Source organism: Punica granatum, chromosome 3 (assembly GCF_007655135.1).
Source record: "Punica granatum isolate Tunisia-2019 chromosome 3, ASM765513v2, whole genome shotgun sequence".
Taxonomy (NCBI): domain Eukaryota; kingdom Viridiplantae; phylum Streptophyta; class Magnoliopsida; order Myrtales; family Lythraceae; genus Punica; species Punica granatum.
Genome location: NC_045129.1, coordinates 27955854 through 27981675, shown reverse-complemented (window position 1 = coordinate 27981675; position 25822 = coordinate 27955854). Strand labels below are relative to the sequence as shown.

The window sequence follows — 25822 nt, the reverse complement described above, 5'->3', positions numbered from 1 at the left end:
GATCTGCCCTGTAAGAGGGAAAAAAAATACCAATTATCAAAGCCCATATAAATTGTTTCAGGCACTGAGGCCTGGCATTCTGGTAGTGAGTCTTTGAACAATTGCTTTGAACGTCTCGAGTTCGAGTCTCCCTCGTTCAATTGCATGTCTCATAAGGCAAGAGTTCTATAGATAGTCAGGAATATTTGTAGGGGATGTACACAAATTAGGGGAGCTCAGGTAAGTTGCGCCCTACCGATTTAAGCGTCTCGGTGGGGGGCCACATCCTGTGAGGATGTCGGAGAAAACTCCAGCGCCTGGGGAGGGTCTGACTGTTAACTACAAAAACTACCTATTTTTTTATCGCCAAAATAAAAACAGTTGTTTCATGGGCTGGAGGGTCAATTCTTCTTCAAAATTTCAAGGCCCATATGGCCTATGTTCGCTGCTCTGCTCCACCGTCTCCGTCCGCCACTGCTTTGCCCTTCCTCTCGTCTCTGTTCGGCAGTGGGGTAGTTGTTCCCAACTGAGCCTTCATCGCCTTTGCTTCCGCTGACTTCCTCTCTCTCCTCCCTCTCTGCCTCCTTTCCTTCTCGGTGAACCCTCTTGTCCTCTTCAAACTGCAACTTCTTCCGCTTCGGCTGCCCGCTCTACCAGACATTGCCCAGCCGATTTTGCAAATTCGTAGGCTTTTCTGCCCACTTTTGTTAGCGAATGAATGGATTGTCTAAGCTGACAACAATTGTTCCACCGGATGGTGATCCAATGCCGGAGAGACAAAATTTGTCTCAATTTCAGAATATTGTCTGATCAAATGTCGAATCAAGGGCAATGTAGGTCTTTTATCTATATATATATATATATATATATATATATATATGTCGAATCGATGCCGAGAGGTTAAAAACACGTATGGAGCATTTCGTTGAGTTTCAAGAACCTCCCTCCCTCAATTGACAGGATTCTCTATTGCCGTCCCGGAGAAGAATAATCAACCTCCTCGTCTCGGTAGGTTTTTCCCTTATCATCATCGCTGCTTTCCTGGAAGTTACTTCTTCAGTCATCTATTGTCTTGCAGCTGCTTTGATTATTTTCATTTCCTGAAAAATTCACCTCAACATTGGAAAGACAAATTCACCTCAATGTTGCGATGTCACAGTCAAAGGGGTATTGCTCAATTGCCAATTGGCCAGTTTCGTGTATTTGCTCTCTTGTCCTTGACAGGATCTCCCGCTCCTGAGGAGTTTGTTCTTGATAATGCGGTGGAAGACGCCGAGCAAGGAATTCATGATCATGGTGAGATGGGGTCACTGATGTCAAGAAGGAGGATTTTTTTTTTCTTTTTCTTAAAAGAAAAAGAAGGCAGAGCTGTTGGTGGGTCAAAGCAGACTCAAATGGCGCTTGGTGACTAGGCAGAAGTTACGGAAACTAATGGAGGTTAATGCTGCTTGTGAAGATCAAAAAGTTAATTCTTACGGAAATGAAAAATGTCTGGGAGCTCGAGAGGTTGATAGGCGTGATTGTTTCATTGAAGATGGAAAAACTGAATTTCTGGCTCTTGCTATGTTTCATATGCTACGTAGCAGTTCGCTGTCTTTGTTACTTGATTCTTTATTGGTTATTATTATTGTTATTATTGTTAATCTTATTATTATTTTTACTCTTCTTATCATACTAGCCTACTACCCGTGCACGGGGGGTTTCATTTACTTGTTCGATGATGCTCTCTCGATTCAATTTTTGATATAGTAATCCGGGATTTGAGTTCAGTTTCATTCGAGCGTGGGATAGAAAATTTGGTACTGTAAGGTCTGTGATTATAATGGCAACAGCCGTCGAGGTCCTAATAATTGATAAAGTGAGTTGTTGCGATTAGGGGGAAATGATAGTGAGTCCGACCGATGAGTAAACCGTGTCGGACATGTGAAATGTTTAACTCAAGCATGCCTTTACTGTAGCTAATGATAGTTTCACTAGGATTATAACTTCGAAGAGGTATCTGTTCTTTTTTCCTAAAACTCAGTATAAGGTTAGAAAATGTAAAAGCCTATCCTTTATGTGCGAGGATTCCCCCATCTAGAGTTGGATTATCCTTCTTGCCTTGACTATATCGTGTTTTTTCGTTCATGTGATGATGTGTTCCCTCATTTTAAATTCAAGTTTTTAAAATGTTGCGGCAAGATGGGACAGGGCGGGGCCGATACCCGCGCACCCGTGACAGTGCAAGCATGGCATCCTAATCAATACCCGTGCTTAAGCGCGGGACGGGTTGGTACAGGGATCTGTGAGTACATTGTGGGTATGGTAAATGAACTTCCCTTACCAACCTTGCCAATTGCCATCCCTATGCCCAATTCATCCTCCAATTCGATCCATTAAATCCAATAATAAAAGTCCAATTAACCAGTAAATTTAATCCAATGAATTTTTCGATTAATTTGACTTGTGTCATAAATCATCTAATTTCCATTAGATGATACTTGTCTCATAATTTTATGTCAATCCAATTGTCTTGTGTGACTTGTAGGTTCCGATTACGTTGACAGTAATGTTGAAATCTCTGTTTCGACATTACAGATAGTGAGCAACATCTAGCATCATCGCCACTCAAATAATCGGAAAGTCATTGCTGACAAATCTATGGACTATGTTACCGTATAGTACAGTCACTTTGTCCTCTATATCTCGATTAAGCCCAAAGCATGATATATATCATCATTGTATGGCTCAATCTTCCCTTTTTCTTAGTATCGGGTTAGTCTGCCAAAAGAGCTCGATATCCCCATATCGACTCATTTGGGTATGCATACGGTTTTAGACTTCACCCACCAAGCGGCCGTGAGATATCGTTCCCGTTATGTAAGAGAGACCGATATTATTTTGGTCGTTCACATTCCTCTGCATGTTCTGTAGCAATACCTAATTACTATCATTATAACCACCATGTTACGGTCCGCATTTGACAGTATCAAAGCATATGTCATTACGTGTAGGAAACTAAAATGACTCAAGTCTATGGACCACTACACCATAGTCATTATGAGAACTGCTAATGACAATCACATAATGACCCATGCATACATGTGATGTGACTCGATATCGCTACATCCAGTAAGACTTGGTCATCAGTCGAAACCACATTGATCTTTCTGCATTATCGTTGTCCCGGTTACGATGATACTTCAACCAGTTATGTATAAGAATACCGTTCATCATTGATAGATTCTCACAATTAAGTCATACTTGATGCTTATAGAACCTACCATGTTAAGGACGTTATTGTGTGTTAAAAGTAAAAGTGCAACCAGCACAGTAACATAAATAATAAAATATTATGAATGTCATAATACATAATCGATGACAGATTACCTCTAGGACATACATCAATTCCCAACCATGGTTGTTAGAATCGTGATTCGAATCGTACAATCGGACCGATTCTACGATTCTAATTTCAACCCAAAGTTATATGCCCCCTTTCTCTCCCTCATCATCTCTCTCATTGTGCGACAATATTGCTCATTGGTTCTCTTATTTTATGAAAAGTTTGAAACTTGTCTTCTGGCTATAAGTGATAAGGACCTGAAAAGGTTTTTGAACTGCTTCGAATTGGGTTCTAACTGATTATTGATTGCCGTCTGATTCGAGATGACTTAGGCTGGAATTTTTTTCGACCTTTTTAGGTGCAGAGAAAGATGATTTCAAGAAGGGACAGACCAAGAAGAAGTTATGGAGGAAAAACAGATTCACTTACAGGATCCGTGACAACGGTACTATATCAATTTTCATTGGAGATTATTATAGTGAGAGTGCTCTCTTGTGAAGACTAAGCACCATCAGATTTTGACAAACGAAGTAGAAAGCAATAAGATTTATCATTTGATGTTTACTTTTACTATTTATGATATGAGATTTGGTATATATCTGTATATGTTATTTTTTTTATTTACAGGTAAAATCTTACGATTTACGATTTACGATTCGATTTTACGATTCACGATTCCACAACCCTCGACCGATTCTACGTAGAATCACGATTCTGACAACCTTATTCCCAACAAAACCTAGATCCCGAGCCCTGAGCTAGGGATAGAAACTACTCTCTCTTTCAAGCTCTGAGAGTTGCAGCACTTGTCCAAAGGTTGCAACCCTCAACGAGGGTTGCCTTGGCCACGACCAACCTCAGGGCGAGCTTGAGCACGGGCTACTCAAGAGCTTTGGAGGCCTAAGGCGAAAAATAAAAATGAAGCCCTTTTTCCTTTTTAATAAAATTACTTAAAAGAAATTGGACAAATTTATCAAGAGCTCATTTTTTAGATTATATTAAACTTTTAATTCTTCTTCTTCTTTTTTTAAATTTTAAATAACTGAATTCATATTTCCTAGTTAACATGTTTACCTATAGACTCTGTCAAAAAGTTCTTATGTATTGCAAATAATAAAATATACCTATAAACACTACCAAAAATATATAAATTTAATCAAATTGAAATATAAATTAAAAGGAAAAATCAAGGTTTACAACAATGGGACCTTATTAATTATAAAATTCGAGGGAGATCACTTTATGAAAGTGCCACAGAATGAGAGGATTGCTTCAATTGTAGCGACTGTAATTTAATAGAAAATATGAGAGAAGAAAAATAGTTGTAAGAATAATTAGGAGTTAAAATAAAACAACTCCTTTTATAGGAGTAGAAATTGAACGTTAAGCCTTGATTGCAAAGAGGACATTAGTTACTTAGAGTGCAATTGGTATGTGAGAATCTATCCACATTCCCAAGAATGTAAAAATTATTTTCTCGAGGCCCCTCAAAATGCCACATTTGATTGGGTCATGGTAATCCACATTTTCATCTTCACATTCTCACAAGAGTAATAATATAGACTCCCGCCATGGGGATGAGAAAGTGAATTCCCACTTTGGTGGGAATGTACGTTACTAGTAATCACTTTACTGACAAACTGCCAACTGTACTCTTAAGTTAAAATATTAATGAAGGCTGATATTGGAGATTAATTTTTGATAGGTAGTTGGAGATAATAAAGTAGACAATAAAAGAAATTGAGGAAATAATTAGAAATAGAAGTTGAGATTCATCAATTAATAAGTGGGAGAGAAAATTTAGGAGTAGCTCAGGAACGATTAAATAATGTTCAGTAGTTTAATAAATGAGTCCTTTGTTTTTTTTTTGTGAGTCTTTGATTATTAATTAATTTTTAGAATTTTTTTTAGAATTATTGAATTATAATACTTAATAATACTGCTACAAACCTAAAATTTGAGGGAATAAATTTTTGTGGGGCCTAAGGCCACTGCCTAACTTGCACAATGGTTGAGCCGCCCTTGGTCTTGACTCTTGAGAGCTCAAGACAATGGCTTCTCAACAGCTCCTTGAGAGCATAGGGTTTCAAACTAGATTGCTAACGCCAGATTTCACTCGAGAGGTGAAATCTAACCATGATAAGGCCAGACCTGGCCTCGCTGGAAGAGGTCGATCATAACTAATCAGGTGGTGGTCGAGGGGCAGCTCCGGTGACGGCACGAGTTGTAGTGGATGGCTGAAAATAAAATTTTTTTAATGAATTTTTTTTTTAAATTGGGGATATTTTGGTCTTTCGAAATTACATGAATTTCATTCCATATATATTATTCTAAAATGCAACCAAACAAAGATACTCTATCATAATCTCAATTCTAATCCCCTAAATTCCAATTCCCTATCAATTCTAATCTCCTTCAATTTCTACCCTGCAAACCAAACGTCACGTAAAAACAATGTGTCAAACAGATCTTCTGAGCTCGAGTTTGTGCAAAAATATGAAAATAATCACTCAAGTTCGTAATGAACGTGTGTGTGTGAGGGCTAGTCTTGTACAAGAATAATGGTGTTTGGAGGCGGGCCAGTGAAGAGAAGGAAGTTGGAAAGATGACAGAAAGAACTAACTAGTGCTGAGGAAATCGAAAGGAGTTTTTCTAAATGACTAGAGCCCAATGGTGAATATTCCAAACTAAGAGAGCACGTACCCCATACCGTAGTACCTTATTGAGATCTTTGATGCCAAGGGCTAAGGGCTGCGGAGCTGTCACTGATAGAATCTGGCTCTGTCCCGAAATCTCCTCGGCCCTGACTGATTTTATTCATCGATGCAGTTTCTGAGCAAAATCAGAGACACAAAGAGATAGAGTATGGGAGACGGCTGCAGAAACTGAGGGGAGGAAGATGGATTTGGTTGTCTCCAGCCCTTATTTGGCCGCTTTGAGATTTGTAGGCACAAAGCAAAGAAACTACATTTCTATCTTGCTACACCAGATTTTACTCACAGCCAATTAGCATCAAGTTACGTAATTTCTTGGCTGGGTAAAATTGAAAATCAATTTGAGTATATTTCGATTGACTTATGCCGTTTGGAAATCGAGAACCATAATCCTAAAATACAAGTATAGATTAAAAGTAAAAGATTTGTGTTGGAATTGAAACCGGTTAAAAATTCAATAAGATTTTGGGTAGATTCTGTGCATATACATACTCCACTCTAATGAATAGATTACTCAATTCATTTAAGTCAAATTTATTAATTTTCCAAATAATATGATTCGTTTGCGATTGAATCGAATTGAACTGAATTGAATACCAACTAGTTGTTGCAAGAAATTGCGTCTCCTTCAGGGAATTATGGAACGGCAGCGGACAGATTAGGTGTCTCCAAGTATGGCTCCCAAGTTGTGAACAATTTGGAGAATCGGACGCAGCAAAAGTCTTATCGATCTGTATATATTACCATGATCTTCGACATTAGCTGGAGATCGTGCGGATTTAACGAAGAGGACTTCTCAACTTATGGACCTCAAAATGTCAGCTGGGCCAGGCTGAAATTTGGGCCTCCTCAAGTCAAGGTTGAGCCCAGCATGATCTTTTGGGCCCTAGAATATTCCATCCGGCCCAGTATCACCCTTTTCATCATATGTCCATTAGAAGCACCCATTATCATTTTTCCGCACCGGTTTAGGACAGAATACTCGCAATTGGAGTTATGTCCTCTTCTTCAAACACTAAAGGCTAATTTTGTTGGAGAAAATTTACGTTGGGAAGAATTATATCCCTTAATGAACTGATTCGGCTCAAACTGGTTTAGTTGGAGTCCTTTAGGTTGTGTTTGGCAAATGAGTTAAAAAAACTCAACTCAACTCATTTACACTAGAAGACAAATTTTTGTGTGTTTTGCAACTCATGGTGGGCCCCATGTTGCCTTTTGCTTCCAATTTCAATTTTCCTTCCAACATCAATTTACCTTCAAGACACCATTTAATAAAAATTTGACACTTTCAATAGCAAAACAGTACATCAATTCGCTCACTACATTCAAATACAAATAAAAGAGCGGGTCTATCATCGCCCTCCTCTTTCTTCGCGCCATAAGCGATTAGCGATACAGTCTCGCACAACATTCATTTCGTCACTACTCATATCCACTTGAGTTCTAATTCCTTCTTCTGGCGGTGGACTTCGAAATTCATCGTATTCTGTCCACGCATCGCCGTACTCCGCAAATAATCTGTCGTGATAATTATTGCGTCGTATAAAATTATGCAAAACAAAACACGCAAGGGCAAGTTGCCCTTGTCTTAACGGTATGAAGTTTGGCATTAATCTTAGTATGGCAAATCTCCTCTTCAAAATACCAAAGCAACGTTCGATGACGTTGCGCACTGATGCGTGACGCTAATTAAAAAGCTCCTTCTCTGTTGTCGGTGGATTGCGCCGTCCGAAATCACTTCGGTGATATCGTTCCCCCTTGTATGGAGCCAAATATCCAGGAATGTTTGAAAACCCTGCATCGACAACATAATATTGGTCTGGGAAGAAAAAAAAGGAAAATTGTTCAGTTAAACATGTTATGGTTGAAATTTTATCGAAAAGAGAAAAGTGACCAGTAAATACTTATGATAAGGGCATATTATACTCATATTTTATTGTGCAATTCATGTTAAATTATTATTAATTTTATAGAAATTATAAGAAGTCGGTGCTTAATTATGTGTAATTTGATATTGTAGGTCTTTGAGGACTTAGATGGAATTACGAGCAATATTGAGGAGTTTTGCGCAATTTGGAGCCAGCATATATCTTTCGGAAATCTTTTTTTTGTTGTGGATATAAATACTCCTCATAACAAGATTAGGAAACCCTAGGGGGGGAGCCATCTTTCACCATTCTTTTAACCTAGAGAGTTTTTGGAGAGGGTCTTGTCTGGAGCCGTCACCTGGATCAATTGATTTGAAGCGAAGAATTGTGGAAGAGATAATTCCTTAAAGGAATTGTTGGGTTTTTGTTTTAGGATTCAATATCTTGAGTTTACTGCTGAATATGAATTCTATTGCAATGACTCCTTGGAATTATAATTGTGTTTTCAATTCCATGATATTCTAAGCTTCTTTTGTGGGAATATGATGAAACCCTAGGTAGCTAATATGATGATTGTCGCCATGTTATAGGATTAATAGATGTGTTGATGATTCATGATTGCAATTCCTATAATTTCAATTTTAATTCTTAATTGGTTATAATTGTTAGAAACACTATTGATACGGGAGTTGATATAGTGTTTGTTAGGAATTCTTGATTAGACTAATTAGTTAAATGCGATAGCTGCGTTAATTAGTTTAATTAGAGATTATCCAGGGATTAATGCAATGTTTCTAGTTAGTTATTCGCTAAGACATTAGGGATAATTAATATAGGGCATTAGACAATCATAGCACTGGAAGGTGTATGATTATAATTTAGAGTCCACTATTAATTAGAGATGCGGGAGCTGATTGATTAATTAGAGGTTTAAGACTTTAATTTTAAAGGCTTGATAAACTCACTTGAATAATCACATAGCTATCAGTCTATATAACATGATGGCAATCTGATTAGTGAAACTAGGGTGGATTCTGTTTTTCCCACTTTCAATTGATATATTTTCGTACAATTCTCTTTCTGCTCTTTGTGACGATTTAGGTTGATTAGTAGTTAATTAGTTAATTCTCTTAATTTGATTGCTTAGATAATAATAGAATCTAATATAGGTTTAGTACTTAATTAATCCTTGTGGGATCGACACTCTATTCATCACTATATTACTTGATCTGACCCAGTACACTTGCTGGTAGAATTTGAGCTTATTTTTATATATATTTGCAAAGGGATCAAGTTTTTGGCGCCGTTGCCGGGGACTAACTTAATATTAGACCACCTTTAGTTCTATTGTTAATTTAGGCGCACTTTACTGTGTGTTTATTTCTTGTTCTCTTTGCAGGTATTCTATGCGCAGGAGTAGAAGTGCTGAACTTCTACCATTAGATCCTGAGATAGAGCGCACCTTGCATCGGTTGAGAAGAGAGAACAGAAGAAGGGAAGAATTGCAGGTAGTTGAGATGGCAGATGATGACATCAACCGCCAAATACAGGGTGCTGCCAGAGCACTTCGAGACTATGCAGTACCTACTATTATGGGTTCTGCGATCAGAAGGCCCACTATTCCAGCTAATAACTTTGAACTGAAGCCAGCACTCATCCAGATGGTTCAATCAAATCAGTTTGGAGGATATCCCAACGAGAGTCCTGATGAGCATATTGCAGGATTCCTCCAATACTGTAACACGGTAAAGATGAATAATGTCACTGATGATGTTATTAGATTACAGCTTTTTCCTTTCTCGCTTAGGGATAAAGCGAGAGCCTGGTTCAATTCACTGCCACAAGAGTCCATCACCACCTGGGCCGACCTTTCATCTAAGTTTCTCAGGAGATTTTTCCCACCAGCTAGGACTGCAAGATTGAGGAACGAAATCACTAACTTCACCAAGTTCAATGGTGAATCACTTTATGAGGCATGGGAGAGATTCAAGGAGGCAATCAGAAAGTGCCCACATCACGGATTGCCAGATAATCTCCTAATTGAGGTCTTCTATCTTAGCCTGGATGATACATTGAGGTCTCTAGTAGATGCTGCAGCAGGAGGCGCACTGATGGGTAAGAATTATGATGAAGCAAGTGCTTTGATAGAAGAGATGGCCTCCAGTGCACATAATTGGCAGAATGAAAGAAGTAAATCAAGAGTGGCATCAGTCAATGACATGGACACTATTGCTAATTTGACAACCCAGATTTCAGCTCTCACTACCCAGGTAAGTAAACTCACCTCAGCACATTCTTTTAATACTAATCAGGTTGCTTTTTGTGAGTTGTGTTCAGGACCACATTCGACTCTTGAATGCATGTCTGGAAATCCCTCGGCTTCACCCAATGGAGAGCAAGTGAACTTTGTCAACAACTTCCAACGGAGTAATCAAGGGCCTTATTCGAACACTTACAATCCCGGGTGGCGTAATCATCCTAATTTCTCATGGAGGAATGAGAATAATGCACTTAAACCGCCACCTGGATTCCAAAAGCAAGGCCCTGCTCAGAATGCTCCACCTCAGCAAAGTCAGTCGAGAATGGAAGAGCTCATGTTGAGCTATATGCAAAAGACTGACACCATGCTACAGAATCAACAAGCCACTATTCGAAACCTAGAGGGTCAGATTAGTCAGATTTCTCAGCAATTGAGTAATAGACCATCAGGGTCTTTACCCAGCAACACTGAAGAGAACCCCAAGGGTGTCAATGCTATAATGCTGAGGAGTGGCAAGGAATTGGAAATAGTCAATAGAAAAGCTCAAACTCAGGAGGAGAGTCCGGAGAAAGACAAAGGTAAGCAAAAGGTGGAGGAACCAAGGCAGAAGTCACTAGGGGTGAAACCGTATGTTCCTCCTGTCCCTTTTCCAGGAAGATTGAAGCAACAACAGTTGGACGCCCAATTTGCTAAATTCCTAGATGTTTTTAAAAAGCTGCAAATCAACATTCCATTTGCAGAAGCACTCCAGCAGATGCCTTCATATGCTAGATTCATGAAGGATCTGCTCACTAAAAAGAGGAAGTTTGATGGGAGTGAGCCTGTGATGCTTACAGGAGAGTGTTCTATGATTCTCCAAAAGGACTTGCCTAACTTACCACGCAAACAAAGAGATCAGGGGAGTTTCACTGTTCCTTGTACTATAGGGAATTTTCATTTTGAGAACGTTCTTATCGATTCAGGTGCAAGTATAAATTTAATGCCTCTGTCTATTTTCAGGAAACTTGGACTTGGAGAATGCAAGAAAACTCATATTACCTTGCAACTTGCTGACAGGAGTATCAAATATCCAAAGGGTATTGTTGAGAATGTCCTGGTGAAGGTAGACAAATTCATATTTCCAGTCGACTTCATAGTCTTGGAGATGGAGGAGGACAGAGAGGTGCCCATGATCCTTGGCAGACCGTTCCTTGCGACAGGTAAAGCATTAATAGATGTGGAACAAGGTAAGCTCACTTTAAGAGTTATGAATGAACAAATAACTTTTAATGTTTATGACGCCATAAAGAAATTTGATGATGGCAAATCATGTTACACCATTGATATTATTGATGAGCTTATCTCTGAGTCTGTGGAGGAGAAAGCAGGTGTGGATACAATAGAATCAGTCCTTAGGGATCTGGACGATTGGAGTGATGATGATGAGCATGAGGAAGAATCTGTGGAGAAGGTATCAGAAATCAAGGCTCGCTACTATGAGGAGCTGGGCACTAGTGCGACAAAACCAGTATCATCTTTGACACAGTCCCCGGTGCTAGAACTTAAACCATTGCCTAGCCATTTAAAATATGCCTATCTTGGAATAGATGATACTTTGCCAATAATTATCTCTTCTTCCTTGACAGGTGATCAGGAGCAACAGCTCCTAAGCGTGCTGAGAGAGCACAAGGAGGCAATAGGATGGACTATTGCAGATATCAAAGGGATCAGCCCTTTGATTTGCACTCACAGGATAATGTTGGAAGCTGAGAGCAAACCCATAGTGCAACCACAGAGGCGACTTAACCCAACTCTCAAAGAGGTAGTGAAGAAAGAAGTGCTTAAACTGTTGGATGCAGGTATTATCTATCCTATCTCAGATAGTAAATGGGTTAGTCCTGTTCAAGTAGTGCCCAAAAAAGGGTGGTATGACTGTGGTTAAAAATGAGGTCAATAAATTAATCCCGACTCGTACTGTGACTGGGTGGAGAGTTTGTATAGATTACAGGAAACTAAATGATGCTACCCGTAAAGACCATTTCCCCCTCCCCTTCATTGATCAGATGCTAGAAAAACTTGCAGGGCATGATTATTATTGTTTTCTAGATGGTTATTCTGGTTACAATCAGATTCATATAGCACCCGAGGACCAGGAGAAAACCACATTTACTTGTCCTTATGGCACTTTTGCCTTTAGGAGAATGCCTTTCGGTCTCTGTAATGCACCTGCCACTTTCCAGAGGTGCATGATGTCTATATTTTCTGACATGTTAGAGAATTTTATTGAAATATTTATGGATGATTTCTCTGTTTTTGGGAAGTCATTTGAATCTTGTCTGACAAATTTAGGCTGTGTGCTTAAAAGATGTAAGGAGACTAATCTGCTTCTGAACTGGGAGAAATGTCATTTTATGGTAAGAGAGGGTATAGTCTTAGGTCACAAGGTGTCAAAGAAAGGGATTGAAGTTGATCGAGCAAAAGTGGAGATAATAGAGAAGTTGCCACCACCCACTTCAACAAAAGGAGTAAGGAGCTTCTTAGGACATGCTGGCTTCTACAGGAGATTTATCAAGGACTTTTCTAAAATCTCTAGACCTCTTTGTAATTTACTTGAAAAAGATTCTGCTTTTGTTTTTAATGACAATTGTTTGCAGGCATTCAATTTATTGAAGGAGAAACTCACTTCTGCACCAGTGATCGTTGCACCTAATTGGGAGCTTCCGTTTGAGCTGATGTGTGATGCCAGCGACTATGCTGTAGGAGCAGTACTTGGGCAAAGGAGAGGTAAGGTATTTCATGCAATATACTATGCTAGTAGAACTTTAAATGAGGCCCAAAAGAACTATGCCACAACTGAAAAGGAGCTTTTAGCAGTCATATTTGCATGTGACAAGTTTCGGCCTTATCTGATAGGTTCTAAGATCATAGTATACACAGACCATGCTGCCCTGAAATATTTGTTTGCCAAAGCTTATGCTAAACCTAGGCTAATTCGTTGGATTCTACTGCTACAAGAATTTGACCTGGAAATTAGAGACATTAAGGGAACTGAAAATGTAGTGGCTGATCACTTATCCCGTTTGGAATCTGATTGTTTAGATTCACCCATTAATGAAAAGTTCCCTGATGAACAATTGCATGTAGCAGAAATCCAAGGATTACCTTGGTATGCTGATATAGTCAATTACATGGTTAGCAACATCACACCATATGGTTTGTCATCTCAACAGAAAAAGAAATTTTTGCATGACGTGAAATACTATTTTTGGGATGAACCATATCTGTTTAAATATTGTGCTGACCAAGTAATTAGACGCTGTGTGCCTGAAACTGAACAACTTAGCATAATACAACACTGTCATTCTAAGGAAGCAGGAGGCCACTTTGGTGTGGAAAGAACTGCAACTAAGATCTTATCTTGTGGATTTTATTGGCCTAGAGTATTTCATGATTGCAGGAATTACATTATGTCTTGTGCTCCATGCCAAAGAACTGGCAATATTTCTAGGAGACATGAAGTACCACAAAATAGCATTCTTGTAATTGAGCTTTTTGATGTGTGGGGAATAGACTTTATGGGTCCTTTTCCCTCTTCTTTTTCAAATAAATATATTCTTGTGGCTGTTGATTATGTTTCAAAATGGGTAGAAGCAGTTGCTCTACAAAGTAATGATGCCAGAGTTGTAATCAGATTTTTGAAAAAGAACATCTTTTCAAGATTTGGGGTACCTAGAGCCATTATAAGTGATGGGGGATCACATTTTTGCAATCGGCAATTTGAAAAATTATTATCAAAATATGGAGTTACTCATAAAATTGCCACCCCTTATCATCCACAGACTTGTGGACAGGTTGAGGTGTCCAATAGGGAAATAAAGCGTATCTTAGAGAAAACAGTCAATGCATCTAGGAAAGATTGGTCTTTAAAACTTGATGATGCATTGTGGGCTTACAAGACAGCTTTCAAAACCCCCATAGGAATGTCCCCATACAAGATTGTTTATGGTAAATCATGTCACCTACCAGTAGAGCTTGAGCACAAAGCATATTGGGCCATAAAATACCTTAACTTTGATTTACAAGCTGCAGGTGAAAAGAGATTGCTCCAATTGAATCAGATGGCTGAGATGAGAGAGGAAGCATATGAAAATGCTAGGATATACAAGGAGCGAGCCAAGCGATGGCATGATAGGAACATCCTAAAGCGAGAGTTTTTGCCTGGTCAGAAAGTCCTATTATACAACTCTCGCTTGAAGTTGTTCCCAGGTAAGTTAAAATCTCGATGGTCTGGACCATTTGTTATTTCTAATGTTTTTCCCTATGGTGCAGTTGAGCTGAAGTCAGAAGATGACCGCACTTTTAAAGTAAACGGTCATCTTCTCAAGCATTACTTTGAAGGGGAAAATATTGATGGTGATGCCACTACGGTGGATCTAGCAAATTCGGTTGAAGAATTGGAAAAGTCGAACTAGCGACTATAAACTAAGTGCTTCATGGGAGGCAGCCCATGTCTGAGAGCTAAAGTCCCTGTTGGCTCTCAATTCTTTTGCTTCATTTGTTTTATTTTGATTTGCTGTTGGTTTGTACTTTATCAAGCACCCACTCATTGGGTAGACTTGGGATATTTGCTATTTGATTGTTTTAGTTAAGATGGATTATCTGCTATTTTTGTTCTTTTTGTTGTTTTCTTTTTGTTTTTGAAGCCATGGTGGATAACAACTGCTGACTCTCCCTATTGCTATACCAGTTGGAACTCCAATTGCTTCAACTTAATTTTTCGAAATCGGGGAAGTACTAGTATCTCTTTTTCTCTTATGTTCTTTATTTTTATTTTCGTTTTACTAGAGCTACATTAGGAACAGTGAGGACACTGTTTAATCTAAGTGTGGGGAAGGGAGATACTAAACAGATGGAGTATAAAATTGAGTATAGTGTTGATGTCTGAATTCTGTGATTTAATTTGTTACTCATGACATCTGATGCCTGTCTTTGTTGATAAATAGTTATACTTCCCTGTCACCTTGAATTATAATTGTCCTTAAGTTATCTGGCAATTGTTAGGCCAAATTCTTTTTTTTTTTTAATTTTTTTTAATTATTGAAATCTAGAGATTGTACGAAGAATACTGTTGATAGCATTTGTTCAGGAATTGTTTGAAAAAAATTGACTCACTTAGGCGCCCTACTCACCACTGTTGTGATTTTGTACTTAGTTAAAATTAATTAGTCAAATCTTTAGAAATCAAATTTACCTAGTTTTTAGCCCTAGAGTTTGAAGTTTAAGAGTCGGTCAAGTCCTTAAGTGAAAAATAAACAGGTCTACTTCTAAGCAAAGTTAGTTAGTATATCCTCTTTTTAATTATTCTAATAGCACTTTAACATTTAGTGAAAGAGGTAGAAGAAGCTTTGTACTTAGTGATTCCTATAAAAGAAGTCTGAAAAGTGTTAGTGAGCATTCAAAAAAAAAAAAGCAAGCATAGCCTTTACTCCAATGACTCAAGAATTGAGTTATGAGTATCCTAACTTGAATGTTAGAGTGAGGAAGAGTTCGTAGGGGTCCCTTTAAAACCCGGTCACTTGGGTGATGAGCCCGGGATGTGCCGACTCAATGAACTCACTATAACGAGAAGAGCGGAAAGGCACAAGTTCAAACAAAAATTGGACTTGAAAAAAAAAAAAAAAATTTGCTTCTTAAACAGAAAGGAAAAATTGAATGCAAAAACAAAAAAATAAATTAAGACTTGTAATAAAAAGGAAGAAAACCTAGGGACGAAGCAGATACCATATGCTTTCACTACCTTGTTGACTTGCTTAGAGGGAAAATTAGAGGGATTATATGCCTGCTAACAGCTATGAAGTTTAAATGTGTATTTTTCCTTATAGGACTGAGTATTTACTTTTGAAATAGAAATCTTAGGCTAAACGCTTGGATTAAAATTTGCTTTCTCTAGATTAGCTGGTTAATTTCAACTGTAGTACTCTGATCACATGTTTCCAGTTTAGTTTGAGCAGTGGGCACCACAAAATAACGAGTAATAAATTATGAGATATCAAATGCTTAAATCAGTGAATATGAAAATTTGTACTCTCTCTGATAGATTTCTTTCCTTGGTCTTATTTATTTTGCTTGAGGACAAGCAAAAGTTCAAGTGTGGGGAAGTTGATAAGGGCATATTATACTCATATTTTATTGTGCAATTCATGTTAAATTATTATTAATTTTATAGAAATTATAAGAAGTCGGTGCTTAATTATGTGTAATTTGATATTGTAGGTCTTTGAGGACTTAGATGGAATTACGAGCAATATTGAGGAGTTTTGCGCAATTTGGAGCCAGCATATATCTTTCGGAAATCTTTTTTTGTTGTGGATATAAATACTCCTCATAACAAGATTAGGAAACCCTAGGGGGGAGCCATCTTTCACCATTCTTTTAACCTAGAGAGTTTTTGGAGAGGGTCTTGTCTGGAGCCGTCACCTGGATCAATTGATTTGAAGCGAAGAATTGTGGAAGAGATAATTCCTTAAAGGAATTGTTGGGTTTTTGTTTTAGGATTCAATATCTTGAGTTTACTGCTGAATATGAATTCTATTGCAATGACTCCTTGGAATTATAATTGTGTTTTCAATTCCATGATATTCTAAGCTTCTTTTGTGGGAATATGATGAAACCCTAGGTAGCTAATATGATGATTGTCGCCATGTTATAGGATTAATAGATGTGTTGATGATTCATGATTGCAATTCCTATAATTTCAATTTTAATTCTTAATTGGTTATAATTGTTAGAAACACTATTGATACGGGAGTTGATATAGTGTTTGTTAGGAATTCTTGATTAGACTAATTAGTTAAATGCGATAGCTGCGTTAATTAGTTTAATTAGAGATTATCCAGGGATTAATGCAATGTTTCTAGTTAGTTATTCGCTAAGACATTAGGGATAATTAATATAGGGCATTAGACAATCATAGCACTGGAAGGTGTATGATTATAATTTAGAGTCCACTATTAATTAGAGATGCGGGAGCTGATTGATTAATTAGAGGTTTAAGACTTTAATTTTAAAGGCTTGATAAACTCACTTGAATAATCACATAGCTATCAGTCTATATAACATGATGGCAATCTGATTAGTGAAACTAGGGTGGATTCTGTTTTTCCCACTTTCAATTGATATATTTTCGTACAATTCTCTTTCTGCTCTTTGTGACGATTTAGGTTGATTAGTAGTTAATTAGTTAATTCTCTTAATTTGATTGCTTAGATAATAATAGAATCTAATATAGGTTTAGTACTTAATTAATCCTTGTGGGATCGACACTCTATTCATCACTATATTACTTGATCTGACCCAGTACACTTGCTGGTAGAATTTGAGCTTATTTTTATATATATTTGCAAAGGGATCAACTTACCACCACGTGGCGCTGGAAATTGCTTCAATGTAGCAGCTTCGGAAAATATTTTTGAATCATGTGCCGAACCCTCCCAACTTGTCATGACATATGTGAACATCATGTCGTGGGAACAAGCGGCCAATATATTTTGTGTTATCTCAGCATTTCTATCGAGATATGGTACTCTATTCTCTCTGGGGATACATGCAGCCACATGTGTTCCATCAATTGCTCCGATGCAATCCTGCATGACAATACAAAATTATTATGTAACTTACATAATTTTACGATATAAATTATTCATAGCTTGGCATTATTAGGAAAATACCCTAAAGAAACGCCAACGTGGTTCCCTTTCAATTTCCGGCTGTACAGCTACGTTCCTCGGTCGAATATACTCGGGTGATAAGGCTAGTATACCTCGGAGAATTTTTATGACTGCTCGTGACACCGTTTCTTTTGAATGTTGATACCTTTCCGCCACAATTGCATAGAGTGAACTATGTGAAATAACCAATAAGAACATTCCTACCATCTCTTCCACGGTGATACCATTCCTACCGTCAGTGATACCACAGCGCAGCCGAAGTGTGTCGCAAAGATTTCTAAACACATACGGTTCCATTCTAAACGACTCGAAGCATCTAACGTCATTCCCCAAAACTTCAATTGTGTATTGTCTTCCCTGAAGTGCCGAAGTTCTGCATGGGATGTTCCTTTGAACCACTCGTTCGGCCTCCATTAGTTGTACCATCAATAAGAAGAACCACCGCTGTCTAACAACGATCTCGTCATCGTCAGAGTTCCCGTCATACCGTGCAGAATTGCTATTCCTTGGCATATTGAGAATTGCTACTGTACGCCTATAACTGTTGTAAGAATAGCACACTGTACGTTAACATTTAAAAACCACATTTCATACCACACAAGACAGTCAAAGCACGCATTAAAAATATTCAAATGAAATTATTCCAAACACTCGAAACAAACATGTCAGGATAACAAATGTCATAACAAAGTATAGTAAAAGCAATTAGCGGAACATGTTCAACTAAACGTAAACCAATATACTCTGCGCTTCGATTCAGGAGTCAGCAAGGTTCTGCAGCCATTCAATTCGCTCGTCCTCGTCTAAGAACATGAAAACCTTCCTTATTTCCTTATCTGCCAGCGCCATGGCGGCTTTCAAATAAAAGCGACGCGGGACCTTCTCCTTCAATTTTTTCAACTCTAACATGGCTTCGTTGACGCTATCCTTCTCTGGCTTATCAGGGCTTGATACGGACTTGCTTCGCTTTGATGCCGATGGGGTTTCGAGACCATTCTTGTTGAAGCTATCCCTAAACAATTCCATGCACTCATGCATTATGGACTTTTCCGATGAAGCTCTTTTAGACACTCGACGTCGGGACTCTGATATTATTGGATCTTCAACATTGACAGGGTCGTCACTCTCGTCGGAGCACTCCACGATGTTGACAGCCTGTTTCTGCTTTCCCCTCGACGCTGATATGAATGCCGCATGCATCCGTCGTTCCTCAGATGAAGTTGTCGGTGGATTGGTGGAGGAGATGCGAAGAGCACCGGTAGCAGTTGAAGAACTGAAAAGCTCATTCAATAGGCTGTAGTGCTTGCAACCTTTGGTCCGGAATGCCTTGAATGCCCTGTTCTTCTGCACATTGAGATACGGTATATGTTACGAGAACAGTAACAGTAAATAGTGAGGAACTATAGAAAGCCAACGACATCCCATGAAGGACATGCCAATATCTAGAAAATTGAACAACCAGTAGGCATTTTAAATAAAAGGAATTGTTAGCATTGCATAACTCATATTATGAACTCAGCTTCAAGCACAGAAGACAGTAACATATCTGAAGCGTGTACCTTGCTAAACATATCCCAGACATCGGGACTGGCCTTGATGGTGTTCGTGTCTGCATCCCATCCCACTCCAGTGTGGTTCCTTAGCTCAGTGAACTGCCTGTATGTCCCTTTCAATCTAGCACACTTGTCCCTTACCTTCGTCCAACAAAGTTGCGCTTCAGGAAATTGCTTCTCTATTTCCTTAGTCATCTCTTCCCAATGAGATCTCTTCCAGGAAGTCGTTTGGGTCACTTTGAAGACTTCAAGCATGATATGTATGAATGCCAACTCCATCTCCTCACTCCATTCCAGTACATGCTCACCCTTTGGAGCCATTATCGATGCAGTTTTTGGACCACAACTTCCACACATAATAGGAAAAAAATAAAATTAACAGCACAAAAACAAATTGCAGCAAATCATGATAATTCGTCTGTCAGTTAATAGGAAAAAAAATTAATTACTCACAGAACAGGTTCATTTCCTGTGGCAAATGAACCCTTGCCTGCTTATATATTATCCAAAACAATGCAACTAATCGCAGCTTCAGAGACTAACAGCATGGAGAAATGATGTATCGCCTAGGAGCTAGACACAATTACATTAATCGAGACAAGGCGATAAGCATATTACTCAACAAACTGAAAGAAGAACAGCAGCTTCACATTCGTGAAATGTGAACAACAGAACAACATTAACACGGGGTTTCAGCGAAACAATAACAACAGATTGCATCTCAGTGACCAAACAAGCAAGAGAAGCCATAAAATTACACAGTATCAGACATAATGTAGGGTAAGAACAGCAGCTTCACATTCGTGAAATTTGAACAACATTGCAGCATCACACGAGGTTTCAGTGAATCAATAACAACAGATTGCTTTTTTGGGTGACCTAAGAAGCAAAATAAGCCATAAAAGTACACATCATAAGACATAATGTAGGGTAAGAATAGCAGATTCACATTCGTGAATATTTGAACAACAGAACAAGTTTTAAACGGGGTTTCAGCGAAACAATTACATCATATTGCCTCTCAGTGACCAAAGAAGCAAGACAAGCCATAAAAATACACAGTATCAGACATAATGTAGGGTAAGAACAGCAGCTTCACATTCGTGAAATTTGAACAACATTGCAGCATCACACGAGGTTTCAGCGAATCAATAACAACAGATTGCTTTTTTGGGTGACCTAAGAAGCAAAAGAAGCCATAAAAGTACACATCATCAGACATAATGTAGGGTAAGAATAGCAGATTCACATTCGTGAATATTTGAACAACAGAACATCAGATTTAATCGGGGTTTCAGCGAAACAAATACAACAGATTGCCTCTCAGTGACCAAATAAGCAAGACAAGCCATAAAATTACACAGCATCAGACATCTGCAACTGGAGAGAGGATGGGAGAAATTACCTGAAATTCAGATTGCGTACCGAAGCAGAGGAGACGCGGGTCTTTTAAAGCCTCGCGTGCTGGTGAACAATGAAGTGGAAGGACCCTCGAAAAAGACCAAAGGAGGGAATCTTTGTCCTTCTGTAGCAGAAGTTGCTCAGTGCGGGGAATCGTATTCCTGACAAGGGGGGCCTTTGCCCTGTTCTTGCAAGTCCTTATGATTGCTTTTTCTGCGATATCAAGCAAGGGAAAAAAATTCAGATGGGATGTAAGTTAGCCGTGAAATTGACTACTGCTTCTTGTGGCCGATTTCAGTGAATTCTGTATCGATTACCTTATTCGTGCGGCCGATTTCAGTGAAATCTGGACCGATTACCACTCGCCAACGTCGATTAGGAGGCTTCGTTGCCGATGTCGAAGTCCTCTGTGATGCGGCGCCCCTAAAATGGAGTTGAAATCGGGGCAGATTCAACAGCGTCGAAGTTAACAGCTGCAAGAACACAGAGCGATGGAGTTGCTGTCCGTTCTTTCTGTGAAATCTCAAAAATTAGGGCAACACAGAGCGATTGAAGACGAAGTCAGGAGTGGGGCCTTCAATATTACCGTTTGACCAGCCTTTTTTTGTCCGTTTGCGAATTAAGTTAAAATTTTTTTGGTTGCCAAACAGAGCCTTAATATTCTTGATACCAGGGTGCACTCGGTAAAAGGCTAATTTTCTGCGATACCCCAACTAAGTATTAGTTCTTCAATTACTAAAGCATTTCAAGTGCAACCCAAAGTTTAGTGTATAGAGCAAAGACATTTGAGGAGGTTATCTAGCATGAAGGTATCATAGAATTTTGTCACACTAATATTATCAGTCCCATACCCAATGTAAGGCGAGTAAGCAAACTTTTAGTACTGCACGCACCCACAACACAATATGTCTCGGTTTAGAGAACTGGAATTTTAAAAACAATATATGGTGCGTTTAGTGAAATGCATTGCTAATGTGTAGATTTTACTCACAGTGTAGGAGCTCATATTTTATCATAGACACTTTGACTTCGTTTGGAAGTATTGTTGTTAAAATATAATTACTGAAAAATAAGTATTGATTTCAGAATAAATAAAAGTGTTTAACAAAAGTGTTTAGGAGTAGGAATTCGAAACTGTTGAAATTAAAATTAATAATTAATATAGAGAATAAATAGAAGCAGTTTTTATAAACACTTATAAATCTACTGGAAAAAATCACGTTCTCAACTGCTAGAATCAACTAACTATGGTTTTAAAAAAGTTCATCAAATACTGCTTGCTTAAAATTCAACAAAAAAAACACTTATGCAACCGTCACTGTATTTCCAAACAAAGCTCAAAATAAGTTGACGCCTAAATGAAAATTAGTCTTTATTAAGAAGCTGATGATACTCAACAAAAAAGAAAAAGACAATAATAACCTCTCTACCCTATCTGTCTATAGCTACATAAGAAACCTATACTATGCTTTGAAATGAAATAGTTGGTGGAGATTAATAAATAGACCATGCATCTCACAATTAAGAATGTTCTTTCACATGGATGGTCTAGGAGATCATAAGCCCCTTTTGGGTTTTGGCATGTTGAATGTCTTTGGATTTGATTAAAGCCACTATTCTAAAACAACCGCACGAGGACGAAACCAACCTCTTCAATAATTTTATATGAATTGACTGAAGTCATTGATAATTGGGTCCTAATCAAATCAGTTTAAAAATATATCTTTTGGTGATATCTTCTTGGCATGTGGTCACAGCTTTGGAGATTGAGTCAGCTTCTCGTCGTCTCTTCACATGTGATAGTCAACCGAACAATTGACTAGGCATGTGAATGTTTGGTCCCCGAGGCTCCCAATTATTTAGTTTTTGTCACGACTGTTTGTGTGCTAACATTAAACAAGTGTACCGTGCCCAGCCACATTTAGCACTTTATTGTAACCAATTTATAAATAAATCTAAAACTGTTGTCTTCCTTTTGCATTAGATTAGGACACCTGTCCTCTTCTTTCTTTGCCATTTTACCTTTCATTTTCTTCTTTTTTTTAAGTTTAGCCACAAATTTTGATTGGTTTTCTTTTTGTCCCTTATTTTGATAACTTTTTGCATCCTCCAAAAAATTCTAAAATTAACATGTTTTTACTATTTATACATTAATCAACTAAAACATGTCACATCCTACAATAATGAAAATATTATTTTAATACTCACATGCATAAAAATATTCTTTGTTTTAATTTTGGGCAAATTACAAAAAAAAATCCAAATTTTGTAAAAAGTCTCAATTTTGTCTTAAATTTTATTTTGTAACAAAAAAACCATAAGTTTTCTAAAATGTCTCAAAAATGACATCCGTTATAACTTCTGTCAATTTTTGCTGCTGATGGTGGGTCCCTTTAACAGTCCACGTAGGTCACACGTAGGCAAAAATTAACGGAAGTTATAACGGAGGTCATTTTTGAAACATTTTAGAAAACTTATGGTTTTTTCTGTTACAAAACAAAATTTAGGACAAAACTGAGACATTTTACAAAATTTGAGTTTTTTTTTGTAATTTACCCTTTAATTTTTGTAGCTCTCGCGATTTTACACTTTTAAACATGCTATATAATGTAAACACTACTAATAAATAAAAAATATTTAGATAGATTTTTAATCATTTATTACTTGAAAAATATACTTTATTTTTCTTTCAATATCACAATCGGTCCATCTTAAATTCAGGGAGCCATATTACAATTTTCTTTTAATTTTTATAATTTACCAAAATCTTTAATTTGTTGCATTTTTCCTTCTAATCTTACACTTTATATTCAAATACGTTCATCACTTTTTCTCTACCATTCATGTAAATACTATTTAATCATTATTTTTATAATTTCATATAATATTTTACATTTTCATACTTATCTTACAATATCATTTAATTAAATTTCTAATTTATTTTTCTTTCACTTTCATGTATATTCATAAAATTGAAAAAAAATAATTCTAAATTAGAGTGTTCATTCACTTTTAAAATGAGTCACGCTATATTAATTTGTTAATGTATTTTTCAATATTACTAATATCCGTTCTCATACTTTGATCGTACAAATATATTAATTGTTGATAAAAAAGAGTTTTTGTAGACCCGTAGCATAGCGTGAGTGCTCCTTCCTAGTGTTTGAGACTAAACCATCAAAATGATCCAAACCATTATTAATTCGGAATAGTCCGATTAGGTAGCGGAGACTTACTTCTTGTGTCATATAGATGGATACTGGTGATACATCGGTCTTACTCGAAGTATGACGAACATATTGCCTTTAAAAATTAAGACAAGAAACAAAATTATAAAATAAAAACCAGTAAACTTAAGTTCAGAACAAAAAGAAAAGATTAACTATAAGGAGAAAACCCGTGCAAAATATTCATGCGCATTGAGAAAGAAACTAATAAACGAGAAAACGAAAAATCATAAACGTGCTGTTTAAGGCTATGTATTCATCTATCTTATATATCCATCTATTATTGCAATAATTAATCCGTGTAAACATTGAGCTGCCATGTGCACGTATGGGGACCAAATTCTTTCTTTTTACTTTTACAATAACGTTGCGTTGAGATGGTTCAAACTTTTGGTAAAAGAGTAAGAACCTGAGTCATTAATTATAGCACAGTTAATCCGAAACCATTATGATTTTTAAATTTTTTTTATCATTTGATATTCGTAAAATAGTCATTTTCAATTTATTTTTTTTAATCTTCAATCACCTCATATTTATATTATATCATGTTATTAGACAGTAAAATAGTATTAAATCAACAACATCCTTGGACATCAGATAGAAATGAGTAATTAATTAATTGAGTAAAAAAAGAGCAACATAGAAACTAAGCCAAATAAAATATGACACATTGGGATCTAATTTAATATGATTCTCGCATGAATAAATTCATAGTAAAAATATTCTATTAAGGTTATGTCATTCTTTGAATTTATCCAAAACTTCGAAGTTTAAGTGCTTTTTTTTTATGATAACGAGGAGTTTATTCTCCCCATGCCTATGAACACCTCACAAGTTCATGGATCCAGATAAGTTCATGTGCAAGCACATGTGTGCGTGGCCTCACCAAAGATTACACACGTAAGGGGTGATTCGAACCTACGACCTTGTGAACTACTCACAAAGTATACGCACGTTCTAATCACTAGCTCTAACCCTTGGGGTTAAGTCAAGTCAATTTATTTGTGGAATATCATTTTCTTTTATGAAAAGATTATTTTTGACATAAGTAAATGTACAATTCTATGGACCATATTTTGATATGCTTTTTTATTATAATAGAAACAAATGGGAACGGTCATACTCAAAAAGTATTTTTATGTATTTGTAAAATTAAAAAAAAATTGTCAATTATGTTGAAAACTGTAAAATATCCATCGGACCTATAAGCGATTGAGTCCATTTCCAACCCAAAAACTCGAGCTGATAGATTGTGGTACCCAATCTCTTATAAACTTGTGGAATTCCTTTTATATTTTTGATATGGGACTTAACTCTCAACACCCGTCCTTACGTGGCAACATGTGGCTTTGACGCTTCACCTACACGTGCCACGTAGACTTGAACACCCGCCCTCAAGAACTAACTACGAGCCGGGACTGGACTTCCGTGCTCGGAACTTAACCACGAGGTGGACTTTTTTCTTACACCTCGGGCGAAAGGAGGGGGGATAATTGATAATAAGGCCACACTTGGGCCGGACTAACATAAGGCGTACTTTGGCAACCTCAAAACTAGACTTAGCGTGATGTGAGCCCACACATGTGCGCGAAAGCGTAACCCGTTCTGATACCATGTAAAATATCCATCGGGCCTATAAGCGATTGGGCCCATCTCCAATCCAAAAGCTTGAGCTGATAGATTGTGGTACCCAATCTCTTATAAACTTGTAGAATTCCTTTTATATTTTCGATATGGGACTTAACTCTCAACAAAAACGAGATTTATCAATTAATTTCAAAAACTTTCA

The 25822-nt window shown here is 37.4% G+C and overlaps 2 protein-coding genes and 1 non-coding gene across 3 annotated transcripts; 1 reads left to right on the top strand and 2 right to left on the bottom strand.

Moving 5' to 3' along the window:
• The first annotated feature begins 693 nt into the window (after nucleotides 1-693).
• On the top strand, nucleotides 694-11246 carry LOC116200494. Its single transcript, XM_031531344.1, has 6 exons — nucleotides 694-736; nucleotides 1204-1275; nucleotides 3663-3798; nucleotides 9286-10156; nucleotides 10199-11114; nucleotides 11203-11246. The coding sequence occupies exons 1-6, from the start codon at nucleotides 694-696 to the stop codon at nucleotides 11244-11246; spliced, it is 2082 nt and encodes a 693-aa protein (XP_031387204.1).
• On the bottom strand, nucleotides 9803-9909 carry LOC116202119. The gene has a single exon (XR_004156001.1). It is a non-coding gene; the product is annotated as a small nucleolar RNA R71 (small nucleolar RNA).
• Nucleotides 11247-18608: 7362 nt separating the features above from the next.
• Nucleotides 18609-19726, bottom strand: LOC116200493. Its single transcript, XM_031531342.1, has 2 exons — nucleotides 19412-19726; nucleotides 18609-19196 (listed from the first exon to the last, which is right to left on the bottom strand). Exons 1-2 carry the CDS (start codon nucleotides 19724-19726, stop codon nucleotides 18609-18611), a joined length of 903 nt encoding a protein of 300 aa, XP_031387202.1.
• Nucleotides 19727-25822: the final 6096 nt, after the last annotated feature.